This window comes from Ciconia boyciana, chromosome 6, assembly GCF_034638445.1.
Source record: "Ciconia boyciana chromosome 6, ASM3463844v1, whole genome shotgun sequence".
Taxonomy (NCBI): Eukaryota; Metazoa; Chordata; class Aves; order Ciconiiformes; family Ciconiidae; genus Ciconia; species Ciconia boyciana.
The window spans coordinates 11,200,950-11,213,047 of record NC_132939.1 but is presented as its reverse complement, the minus strand read 5'-3'; the positions used below and the strand labels follow the sequence as shown (position 1 = coordinate 11,213,047).

At 46.0% G+C, this 12,098-nt stretch overlaps 1 protein-coding gene across 8 annotated transcripts in view; it reads left to right on the top strand.

The window, feature by feature from the left end:
* Window positions 1-12,098, top strand: part of TEAD1 (TEA domain transcription factor 1) — a 162,885-nt gene that overhangs the window by 130,679 nt on the left and 20,108 nt on the right. For all 8 annotated transcript variants that reach the window (XM_072866176.1, XM_072866175.1, XM_072866174.1 and 5 more), the window contains one exon: window positions 11,885-12,058. In XM_072866176.1, coding sequence (XP_072722277.1) covers window positions 11,885-12,058 — 174 coding nt within the window. The remainder of the gene's footprint in view (window positions 1-11,884; window positions 12,059-12,098) is intronic.

The following is a 12,098-nucleotide window of genomic DNA, read 5'->3' as shown; positions in this document are numbered from 1 at the left end:
CTTTAATTGTGTCTTAGGGTCCAATCCAAGGTTTGGATTTTTTTTTATTTTTGTTTTGTAAGGTTTTGGTTTTGTTTCGATTTTTAGTCTGCATACTATACCTGCAAGAGTAGTTTATGAAGTTGGCAGTACTGTTTCATTTACTCCAGTTAGCCTTCAACCTTGATATTAGTCATCATGTATTTACCATGAACATTTGTTAGTAGCCTAGCACTGTTTTTACTGCATCACAAATAAATCAAAAGAGCTTCTTTCAGCTCGAACCTGAGAATTTTTACTGAGATAATTTCTGAAAAGCAAATACTGTCATGAATGGGTGATATAGATGGGCCATTCTTGTTCAGATTCCTGGTAAAATAGAGTAGCTTGGAGCAGAGAGAAGCTATCACTTGTTCTTTATAATTCAGCACTGGAAACCATAGCATTTATGGGCTCTGGCCAGGGGTGTTATCCAGGGAGTGTTTACCCTGCATAATGGAGATTGGAGACATAGCCCAGAAACCTTACAACAGAGGAATGCTCCTGGCGGAGAAACATCCCAATGAAAATACACCATATCTCAGCTATTCATATACTAAATATGTGGCAGTGTGTGGGTTTGCTAAATGTCACATTTTGCCAGGTTGAATTAACTTTGAGGGAGGAAACGTTTGGTAGCAGGTACAGTTACCTCAGCACTTACCTGACTGTTAGATACTGAATGGTGTCCCTGGGATCCCTCTGCCTTCCTGTGGCCCTGATTCCCACGCTCTGCCAGCAGTCCTGGCTCTGGTGGGCTAAAGCTTCATCTTGGTGTCCTCCAGACTAAGCCGCAGCTGGAACGCCTTCTCCATCCCCAGCCCCAAGTACCTCCAGATGATGGTTTGTATTTCCGATGCAGAAACACAGCATCCAGGTTTTCTCATCAGGCAGCCTTATCGATACGCAGCTTTCGGAGTCCTTGGCTTGCTGACCCCATCTAACATGTCCTGCTGATTTATGGGCTCTGCCATATCCAGATTGCTGCACACCACGATGTTATGTGTGTGCCTTGAGGTTATCGGGAAAACAGGATGTGGCCATGTAATGCTCAGCGTTACTGTGCTGTATGTGAATGCAATGGCATTTCAGTGTATTTTGATTTACTGTTTTGCCAGTATACCACCTAATAATCCTTTTTCCGTAGGTTTTTGTAACACAAAACTATTTGCAAAACCCATGGGCTTATATGGTGTAGAGCCTCTGTGTATCTGCGTGGCTTTCTGTAAAAGAGAGTGAAGGAGAGGTCAGCAACTAAGTAACTTTTATGTCTTTCCCTCAAAGAAAACTCTCCCTCAAACCAAGTACGCTCTCAGCAGACAACATGTGGTTGCCCGTCACACTGCTGGTGTCTGCAACATGAAACCAGCTGAGTGACGTGAATATATTTGCAACATGACTGTCAGACCAAAAATGAGGAGAAGATGCTGCTTTGACAGGGGAAGGAGCCGCGGGTCCCGCTCCACTGTGGTGGTGCGGCTCAGAGCCGGTTGGGCTCACGCACAGCGTGTGGGCCGGCAGCATGGGGACATGTTGGGGCTCTCGTTTTTCAGGCAGGTGCAGGCTCTGGGGAATGCAACATATCCACTTGCATTACAGAGAAAGAGTGGAGGCCTGAATAGAAACACGGTTACCCAGGGCAGCCCCATAAATACTGTAAAGCCTTTTTTGGAGCAAACTAATATTATCTGGAATTCCTGAGGGTGCAGCGAGGCCCACCGGAGCTTGTCCCAGCTTGTGAGCGTACTGCTGAGAAACCTACCTTTTAAATGCAGAGCATTTATGCAGGAGGTTTACTAGAGAAGAAAGAGCATCAAACTACCCAGACTTGTTTTTAAAAAAACAGTTACTCGCATGCTGTAACATTGCAAAAATGAGACTTGAAGAAAAGTCAATTCCCAGTCATGCATTAATCCCAATTTAGATCATTCTTTACACCCGTGCTGCAAGTGCAGTGGGGCAGAGCTGTGCAAGGGCTGCGTGGGGACAGCCTGGACTGGCTGGGTGGAGTCGAGGGATGAGCCCCTGTGGGCAGTGTGTCACCGCTGCTGCCCAGGAAAGGGGAGTGAGGAGAAGGCGAAGCATTGTTTAGATCAAATTAAGTAGCTTTGATTATTTGGATCTTAAAGAAGGGCATAGAAAAAAACCCCAAGGCAGTGTGACCAGTTCCCAGGGCAAACACAGAAGGGCACTTGCTGGAGAGGCACTGGGCAGAGCCGCTGGTGCCCGCCTGTCTGCAGGGATGGCTCCGAGGGGCCCTGCCTCCTGCCAGTGCACAGACTTTTCCAGTAAGCACCAAAAGTCCTCCTTGGAGATAAAAGTGGGCCCCCCAGCCTCATTTAGTGCCGTTGAAGAACATATGAATTCTGTCTGTGGTTTTGTACATCTTTCTTTGTGTTGGTGCAACATTTTATTGCAGATGCGGTTTGTGCAGCATAGAAAGGATGGGGGTTCATTACTTTTTAAATAACAAAATCAGCAAGCCAGGCAAGATGTGTGTTTTCCACAAAGTGCATATGAAGTCTTGTAGGCATGTGCTGTGGTTGCAGCATCTCTTGTACGCCTTTGTGCCTTTGCTGACCTCAGAAACGAATATATGTATATGCTGTTCTGAGAGAGCCGTGTAAAACTTCTCACGTATCTTCCAAAAAAAGATAGGTATATGTTGATTACACTTCTAACTTCTTACAGAAAATGACATAAAGTACTATTTTGATCAAATAGTTTTCCAACATTTTCTTAAAAATAAAAGATGACCCTTCCTCCTTCCCAACCCAAAACCAGACCAGAAAGCCTCATAGTGGTGGGGGCAAATAGACCACCTTGAAGTGTAACCTGGAGGTTTATTGAAAAAGGCTTATTTGGCATGGCACCTGGGGCCAGGACTCGATGATCCTGGGCGGCCCCTTGCAGTCTATATTCCTGTACAGCAATTAGAAATTTAGGTCTGCCTGCCCATGGTGACTCCCAGCAACTTCAATGGGGCTGTGCATGGAGACAAAGGTCCACCCACAGAGAATTCATTGTAGGAGTGGGGCCTTAAACATTTCTGGGGTTCTTCCAATGGCAATTGGTGTTTAAAAGTACAAAAGCCCCTCAATGTCAGGCAGTTATATTAATTTGGAGTGGGCATTCTGGTGGGTCAGAAAGGTGCTCCATAGAGTCCTGTTACTTGTAGAGGGCTGTTGACTTTTTTCCCTTGCCTAGCCACAAAATTGTTCCATTTACAAAAGAAAGTTATAGAAAGGAAACAATAAGCAACCCTCCCTGTAACTCGGCATGGCACAAGATAGTCTGGGAGACATAAGATGGCACAGTTGCAAAATCTTGGAATACTGACTCTGCAGTTAAGAATGAGTAAAATTACTCTTTTTACATGAAAATCAATTTGGTTTACAAATGTCAAGCTGTATTTTCCTTTTGTGGCATTTTGCACTCAAGTACAATTCCTAAATGGTGCAGAGAAGCTGCCCTTGTAGGTCCAAGCATCAGCGTTTTAGTTACCTTTAATTATTGCCTACCCTATGTAACTATATTCCCAACAGATTAACAAATTCATGTACCCATCCATTGCTTTCAAGACAGGTTTTCCTTAATAGGGGCTTTCTGATTTTACTGTAGTCGTTCTGTGAAAGTTCAGGACAAATGCTTAAACCAAGTAATCCCATATTCCCTACCAAATATAAACTAAGTATGCAAGCAGATTAAAAGGGATCTAAACAATTGACTGTTACACAAGTAGCTATAAAATTCAAAGACTATAACAGTGAAATGATAATTCCAATTATATATATTTTTTCACGCTTGCTTTCAAATCAGGAAAAAAATCCTGCCACCACCCAACAAAAAAAGCCCTTTCTTCTCTTCCTCTTCGAGGTTTCTCACTCTTGCTGCCACATTCATTTCAACTGCAAGCACTTCAGACAGTTTTACATCTAAAATATCTATATAGGGCTATAGAGAACATGGCTGATGGGCATTTTCAGTATTAATCCACCTATCCAAACTGTCAGATTGTGTTAGGTCCAAATTTCAAAATGTATTTTAAAAAGTGGTGAAGAAATAAAATATTCTTTATGTTTTAATTCAGGTTTTACTGTTGTTGTAAAAGGGCTTTGTGAGCCCAGGGAGAATTGTGCCTGAGAACCAGAAAGTGAAAGCAATTGCTCAAGGGCCATAAAAACAGCCTGCCATCATTAGCCAAATGCAGTAAAATTCACCAAAGTTAATCAAACCACCTAAGTGATGAAAAATAAATGAGATCTTTTCAAAAGAAGCCCTCCATCTTTGAACAATATCCATTGTTACAAGCATTGTTTATCCTTTCCGTATTCCCTGTAAACAGTATAAAAAGCAGTTCAGCATTTCAATCGTAAGGAAGTCCTTGGTTTAGCGTCTTTGTGATGTGAAAGGATGAGGAAGCAAACCCACATTTGGATGAATGTCTTGGAGTGGCAGACTCAGGATCTGAGGTCATTTTAATCTAAATTCAGACAAAGTTTAACGAAATGCAAGGGTCGTTCATCTCGCAGTGCAGGAGAGCTACGTGCTGGCCCTGGGAAGCAAATGTCATACTCTCCAAAACGTTCATATTCAGGTGCCCGTAGTTAGAAGTGCCAAGAAACCACTTTAAGGGGGTCCAGCATTGACACAGGCTCCAATCTTGAAACCGCGGCGTCGCAGCAGACCTCCCAGCTGGTGACGTTCCCGGGGGGCCACATGGAGATGTGGTGGGCAGCCTGGGCCAGCTCCCCCAGCCCCGTTGTCGGGTCAGGACATGGGCTCTTCAAGGGAGTGTCCTGGGCTGAAAACCCAGTGGAGCGGGCAGAGAGACCGAGCACAATTTATTCCTCGAAGTCGGCCCACGTTAAGCGCTGAGGACGGGTGGAAAGGCCGCCGGGGCCTGACTGTGCCTGCTCGCCACTGCCTTCACGCACGCTCTCTCCCTTTTCTCAAAACCCACCCCTGCTGCCGGAAATTTCCCAGCAAAATTAAAAGTGCTGCTTTTGCGTAACCGAAGAGGAGTGCGGGCGCCAGCGGCGATGGCAGCTCCCTCTGCCGGGCCCTGCGCCGCGGCTGGCGCCCCCGCCCTGCCCGCGTCCCAGCCCGCGCTCGCAGAAAGCCCCGGTGCTGAAATAGCCGGGGCAGGGGGGGGCCACCCGGCGTTACTCGGGGCACCGGCTCTGCCCAGGGAAACGTGGAATCGGGGAGGAGGGAAGGAGCGAGCGAGCGAGGTTGTGGGGCAGCTGGAGCAGAGCCCGGGCGCACAGCCCCTGCGAGGAGCCCCGGAGAGCCGTAAAATCAGGGGGGTCATCGCGGTGGGGGGCCCTCTGCCTCCCACAGCCTCGGACAGCGCTGTGCTGCTCCCGCGGGGAGGGCGAGTGGGGGGGCGCGTGGGCTGGGCTGGCATTAGCCGTGCGTCTCCCCCGCGCTGCCTGCCCTGCCTGCCCTGCCTGCGTGCTGCACCCGAGCACCCGCCCTCGCGCTCGCCCCAAGGGGCTCCGTGCCTGGCTGTGCCTCTGCCCCGCGTTTTCCCATCTCATTCAACGGCAGCTTCCCCCACCGCTACACCCACCCCAAAATTGCTTAGCTGGGCTGCAAAGTCAAGCTCTCAGAAGTTGGGAAACGTCCTCATGTGTCTGCTCGACAGTGCAGCCGTTAATTACATGCTCACATGTTTATTTGTTCCTGCTTCATTCAGTGTAGATGTAGATGGCCCTTCTTCGATAAGCAACTATTCAGTTGTTTGTTTTCTTCTTTTGTTGAAATGCGTGGCCCCGTGCCCTGCTCACTGTGCACTGTCTAACCTCTCCTCCAAATGGAATTAATAATTCCCCCCATTTGCATTTCGCAGATGTATTAGTGCAGTCGTTTTTTAGATGAAGGAGCATTATTACTCACATTTGACAAACCAAGAAGTTCAGGTGCAAAAGAATGAATGGGCCACTGATTTTGAGGGTCCACTTTGATTTGTCATGAGCCTGATTTTGCAGAATACTTAGCGTTATTGAGAGCTTCCTATATTCAGGCATAATTTTCCCATCTGAGCACTCAGCACTTCTGGAATTGGGACCGCAGGGTCTCAAATCAGACAGGGCCAGAACTGAAGGATGCATCTTCACTGTTGCAGGAAAGCTGATGAAAATGTTCTGTGAGCATCTTGCTCAACCAGCAAGTCCCAGTTTCACACTGGGACTCCTGTGGCAGTAGCTGGGAAGTGTTGGGCAACCTTCATGTGTCAGGGCTGGGAACTGCCCTCGCTTGTCACCTACTTCCCCATTTCTGCAACCATGAAGTAGCCAAAGGTCTCCTTTTACTTCACATTCCTGATTCAGTCCCTGAGGGGATCCAGGCAGGAGTCTGAATGGGTGGAGGTCCTTGAAAGACTAGGCTGACCACGCAGTTGTATCGTAGCACACAAGCACAGAAGCTTCAATTAACATTTCATGTGAAAGTGTTAAAAACCTTAATAACAGGAGTTGGTACAGACTCCAGTTATAGCATTAAAATGTTATAAATATAACTTCCAATCTGCTTCAGTGGAGGACAACAGCAACAGGAATGAAATACTCAGTTACTAGTGTTTTGGTAGAAATAAGAAAAATTGTTGGCAGACCAAGTGATTTTCTTACATCAGCAGGAAATTAAAGTGTGTCAGATTTACAAGATACAGTGAGACAGCAGAGCTGGGGCTGGGGCCTCCCCAGTACAGGTTAGAGCTGCACGCAGACTGCTGATATACTAGTGATTTTTTTTAATCAGTCCACCCCACCTGGCTCCTTTTTTCTCCAAAAGCGCAGTTGCTGCACAGGCAGCGGTACATTTTCAAAAGATGGGTTGGACCGGTCTGTGGACGTACAGAGGGAATCACTGCATGGTGCCAGGCACTTGAGCAATGCTGTTTTATCTCATTTCAACGAAAGCTCAGGCTGTCCCACCTGCCTTCCACTCACCTGTCCCTCTGAGCTGTGGCGGTAGTCCTTGTGATCTCCAGTATGGAATATATTCGGTCCAAAGAGAGCTGGGACGCTGTCCCTCTGTGTCAGGGAGAGAGAAGACCTGCAGCAGAGCCTCTTTAATGTACTTCTCCTTTGGGTGGTGGAGTTCCTTTGGGCACACAAGACTACGATCCATTCAAGTTGCCAGCCTCTCCCCATGGTATTTTCTCATAGGGATTTGTTGCTGCAAGTAATGATATAGGTGGCCTGACCCTCGTGGTTGTTATGCTTAAAATTTGCAGAAACCTACAGATCTCATGAAGCAGCCCAGCTAGCAAGGTGCTGTTATTAGGCTACGCAGGGCAGACAAGGCAGCAGGGTGCTGCCATCTCCCTGTCCTGCTCAACCATCCCACGCGTGTGCGAGGTCCTGCAAGCCACCAGCTCGCTGTCCCGCTGCAGGGCCAGGGGTGTTTGCAGAGGAGCTTGCACTGCCTGCACCGGGAGAATGACCCCCAGGTGTGCGAGTGTGATTCGGGGGGGGGGAGTGAAATCACAGCTGTGCCCCTGGGTGCAGCAGGAGGGCACAGCACCCCTGCAGTCAGGGTGCAGTGCCCACAAACAGGGCATCCCCGCAGAAGCAGCTGCCGAGGGCCCTCTCTCGGGCCACCTACCTTGCACCTTGCTCCGCATCCATGTCACCCAGACTCGGCAGGGCCCAGGGAGCCACTCGCCCCCCGTGTGCTGCTCATTATGGTTATGTAGGGCCATGCAGCCCCGATGGACAGGAGCAGCGAGGGAGTGGGTACCCCAGCAGCTCTGCATGCCCAGCTCACCCGCACCAAGAGCATGAGATGACTGGCTTCACTGCCATCTGCATCTTGGCCACCACTGTTTAATAAAAAACTTGGTCCTATACAGGCTTGTCAAGGCTTGGCGTTAGCTCCACAGGTGTGGGGAAGCACAGGGGTGCGGCAGAGCACACTGTAGCAATTTGCAAACCTGCATTTCATGGACTAGAAAGGCTGTTGCCTTAGAATATAAGTGCAAAATTGGTGAGAAGCTGTTACAAATATATATGCTGTCTGATAAAACAAATGTAGGTGATTTGTCTTTGTTCTGCACCAGCTTAAATGCTTGCATCCCCTGCCATCGGCAATTTGTCTTGGTTCTTTTAAATTCCTAAGTGGATTATAATTTTTCTCGTGGTATTATTTGACAACAGTCATATTTCATGGCTTTACTGCATTCTTTGGATAGTTAGAATTTTTTTAAGGAAAGGAGCTCAGTAAGAGGCGGCCATCTCCAGGGCATATCATGTAATGCGGATGCTGAAGACATAGCTGAAAATGTTCTTTGTATTTTTATGTTGTTTTTATCCTCAGAAAATACAGGATTTGATCTATGATGGTTTACAGCATCTAAAGCACGTTATCACCCCAATGCTGGATACAAATGCTTTAAATGCTGTAGCATGAGTAAATTCCTCAGCATCTAATGTACTTCAATGACCCTGGAATACTCAGTCTAAAAGAACAGTGAATTCTCAATATAATGAGGATGTTTTTAAGCTTTTCAGGCACTAATGAGCTCAAAAATATAGGCATAAAACTTAGCTTCTTTGCTTTTATCTATGCATAAATTCCTGTCATGGAGTATGTTTGTATAAAAATGATTGGGATCATTTCAGTATCCATCTACCCTGCTCCTGATATTATATTATCATTTGTTAGTTCATAGAAATATGCCATATCTAATTAGGTTAGTAATGATTGTACTTAGCATAGGAATTGCAGCAACATAAGGAGAAAATAATCACACATTGCAATATCAAAATAAACATTTCTGTCCTAAGAATGTTGTCAGGTGATGTCATACCATCTGTCCTACTGTACCCGCTCGGAAATTTTGCTGCAGCAGCATCTGGTACTTTGGCGAGCTCCGCAGACAACTGTGGTAGCTTTACAGCTGCCTTTAACTTTGCTTTTATATTGAAACTATTAAGACTTCATGGTCCATGTTCCTATGAGTGTGTTTGCTTTTACTAAAGTTTGGATACTGAGCAATTTGTATATTTTCCTGGTTCGCAGAATAAGATACAGCATGTGAATTGTCTTGGGAATTTGCAGTTGCCAAACTGTAAAATACAGCTCTCCCTTCCTCCTTCACTCCACAGCCATCTTTGGGCCTGGGAGAGAGACCCCCCCCCTTTTGGGGAGGACGCTTTCCTGGGTGCAGGAGAACCTGAGCCCTCAGTTCTGTTCCTATAAAAATGTGGTTATTTGTACAACCTGAAACAACTCCAGCAGAGAAGACTGAGAGGAAACAAAAAACCAACAAACCAAACAAAAAAAAGCAACACCAAAAAAACCCAAACCTGGTCACTGATGGTGGGGATGGTTTTTCAAGCCCTTACTCTGAGCGAAGGAGAGCAGAGAGATGCTTTGGGGCATCCCACATCCCCAGGGAGAGCACAACTGCTGCACACTCCTAGGCAGGCAATGAGGGTGCTGGGGGAAGGGAAATGTTTCAGTTTAATTTTTCAGAGAAGGCTGAAGTGCTTACCTCTACTGGGGAATTCTTATCATTCTACTTGAAAAATGGAGATGTTTGCCTCATCGCAGATAGGCTTCTGTCGATAGCCACGTTCGGTGACCAAGCCTGTGCCCTGTCCTCCTGCACTTCACCCCTGGTAGCTTAGGAAAGTAAGAGGAGCAGGTTTCTGGACTCCCTTTCTTGCGTTCCTGGCAGTTCCCAGGTATATGGGGCGCTGGTACATTTTACTGAGATCTAAGTTTTTCAGTAGGCAGCAAGATACGTAAGAAATGTTCAGCATGACTTTTAGTTATTTACTCACAGTACTGCAAGCTAAAGATGTGATAACAGTGTCAAAAAACCAAAAGTTGGAGCCGTGGTGCTTTCTCATATTATTCTGCATTCTTTCTTTTGTTTTGTCATGTTAAAATGTCTCCTTAGTCCACTTTTGCCACTACTGCATAAAGTAACATGCTAAATCTGATCGTGGACACTGTTATGGTAGTCACTCATAGTTGCCAACCAGTACGATGATTTCCTGTATCATGTGTAAATGATCAGCATGCAAGCTAGACCAGCGCTGGGTGAGGGCTAGCTGGCACACATTCATGGGCACGCTCACTCCTGCGTGCATGCATTCAGCTCCCCACCGCCCATTTATTTCTCTGCCATGCCTGTTTTCCTCTTAAAGGTAGAAACAGTTTCTTTGGATCAGCTCTGCCCCTTTTGGGCTCCACATGCACTAAGTAAAGGCTGGGCAAGTTTTCCACTTGTGCACAGAAGAAGCTGGGATGGCATTCTTTTGAAAGAGGGCTGCAAGGAAAATCCTGTGGAACCGGTGCTCTCAGACTTGGACTTGCTTGTGCAAACACCTTAATAAAGTGTTACGCTTTCCTTTTTCCTTCTACAAAATGTAAAAAGGAATACAACCCTGTAAAAAGCATGGAAGGTATCTCATTTTTGGCCCCATACACAGATGACTTCTCTGATTCTAAATTCAGATTTCACTATGCTAGATGATTTTTAAATACATTTCAATTTAATTTCCTAAGTGCAGAAATCTAGCCAGTCCATTTCCTTTTCCCCAGAGTTTTGGACATCTGCTAGGGAAGACTCCGCTTACACCAAAGGAAGGCTCTGAGTGGATGTCCAATTAATTTAGATTTGTCATTTCAATTTGTTCATTCGGCAGGTATATTGTAAACAAAATAGCTTAAATGAGGTCTGCTTTGGGGTTTTAAATATTTTATTTGTGCTTAGCTTTTGGGAATTGCCCCTTATATACAGCATCTGTTCAATATGACAGGGTTTTCTAGTGTTCATTGACTGCATATCAGCTTTCCTTTAATTGAGTTAGCAAAATGTTTTGTGATCTGCATGGTTAAAAACCCCAATGTTTAATCCTGCCACTCTCAAGCTCCTTCAGTCTGCTCACAGAACACTGAGCTGCTGATTGACTAGCGGAGGGTCTTTGGGGTTCGTCCTTCCGCTGTCATTTCAGGTGCTGGAAAGTGCTCTCATCTTGGAGAAATGGCAGCCCCTAAAAGACCATATTGGACTCAGTAGGGGGCTGCTGTGGACTTCACTGGGCCAAGGATTTCCCCCAGGCAGGAAAAGGGTTGCTGAGGTGATTCCTGTGATTATAATGAGGTGCGATGGGATGAAGTTAAGAAATAGGAAATTGAAGCTGAACGTGTTTTGGCAGAGATGATCATCTACAGAGCTACCTCCCGAGGGAAGTGGTAAAAGTTTGGCTCTTTAATATTACATGGGTCAAAATACTGGAGGACATGCAATGAGGACCACTTCTATAGCAACAGCAACACAGAGTAACTGGCCTTCTCGTTGTTGTCATTCTGAAGTTAAAAGAAAATCCCTTCCAACTCTTTTAGTTAAGGGGCATTAGCATATGCTATAGATAGATGTTTGGGGTTTTTAATAGACAAACAGGAGGTGTTTATGTGTGGGCTCTGTGGCACTAGCAGAAATTCAGGCTGTGAGGACATGGGACATTAAAAGACATGGTTTAAAGAGGCAGAAATAGGCCTTCCTCGTGAGCATATTCCTCTTATTATGCTCTGCAAAGGGCTCTTTATCACTGTGCTGCCGCTGGGTCTTTCAGTGTAAATTACTCCCTTGAAGATGACCATGTTTTGTGGTTTGCAGTAGGGACACAGGTTTTTTGATGTTGACCCTTGTTCACAAGGGGCTACGACACAATCACTGAATTGTTCATGGGAATCATACTGCAGAAAATCATAGTCCCAGGAGTAATGTGCGAGTCATTTAATCCATCAAAGCACGCTACCCTCCGCAGGAGCACACGCAGACCCGTGCCTTAATAAACCTCTGCTCTTTTTGTACAGCACTGATTTTCCTGTTTCTTTCTTGCAGTATAATAAACACCTCTTCGTACACATTGGACACGCTAACCATTCTTACAGTGACCCGTTGCTTGAATCAGTGGACATTCGTCAGATTTATGACAAATTTCCTGAAAAGAAGGGCGGTCTAAAGGAACTGTTTGGGAAGGGGCCCCAAAATGCTTTCTTCCTCGTAAAATTCTGGGTGAGTAAGACATGACGTGGAGAACCTCTCTTGTCGATAA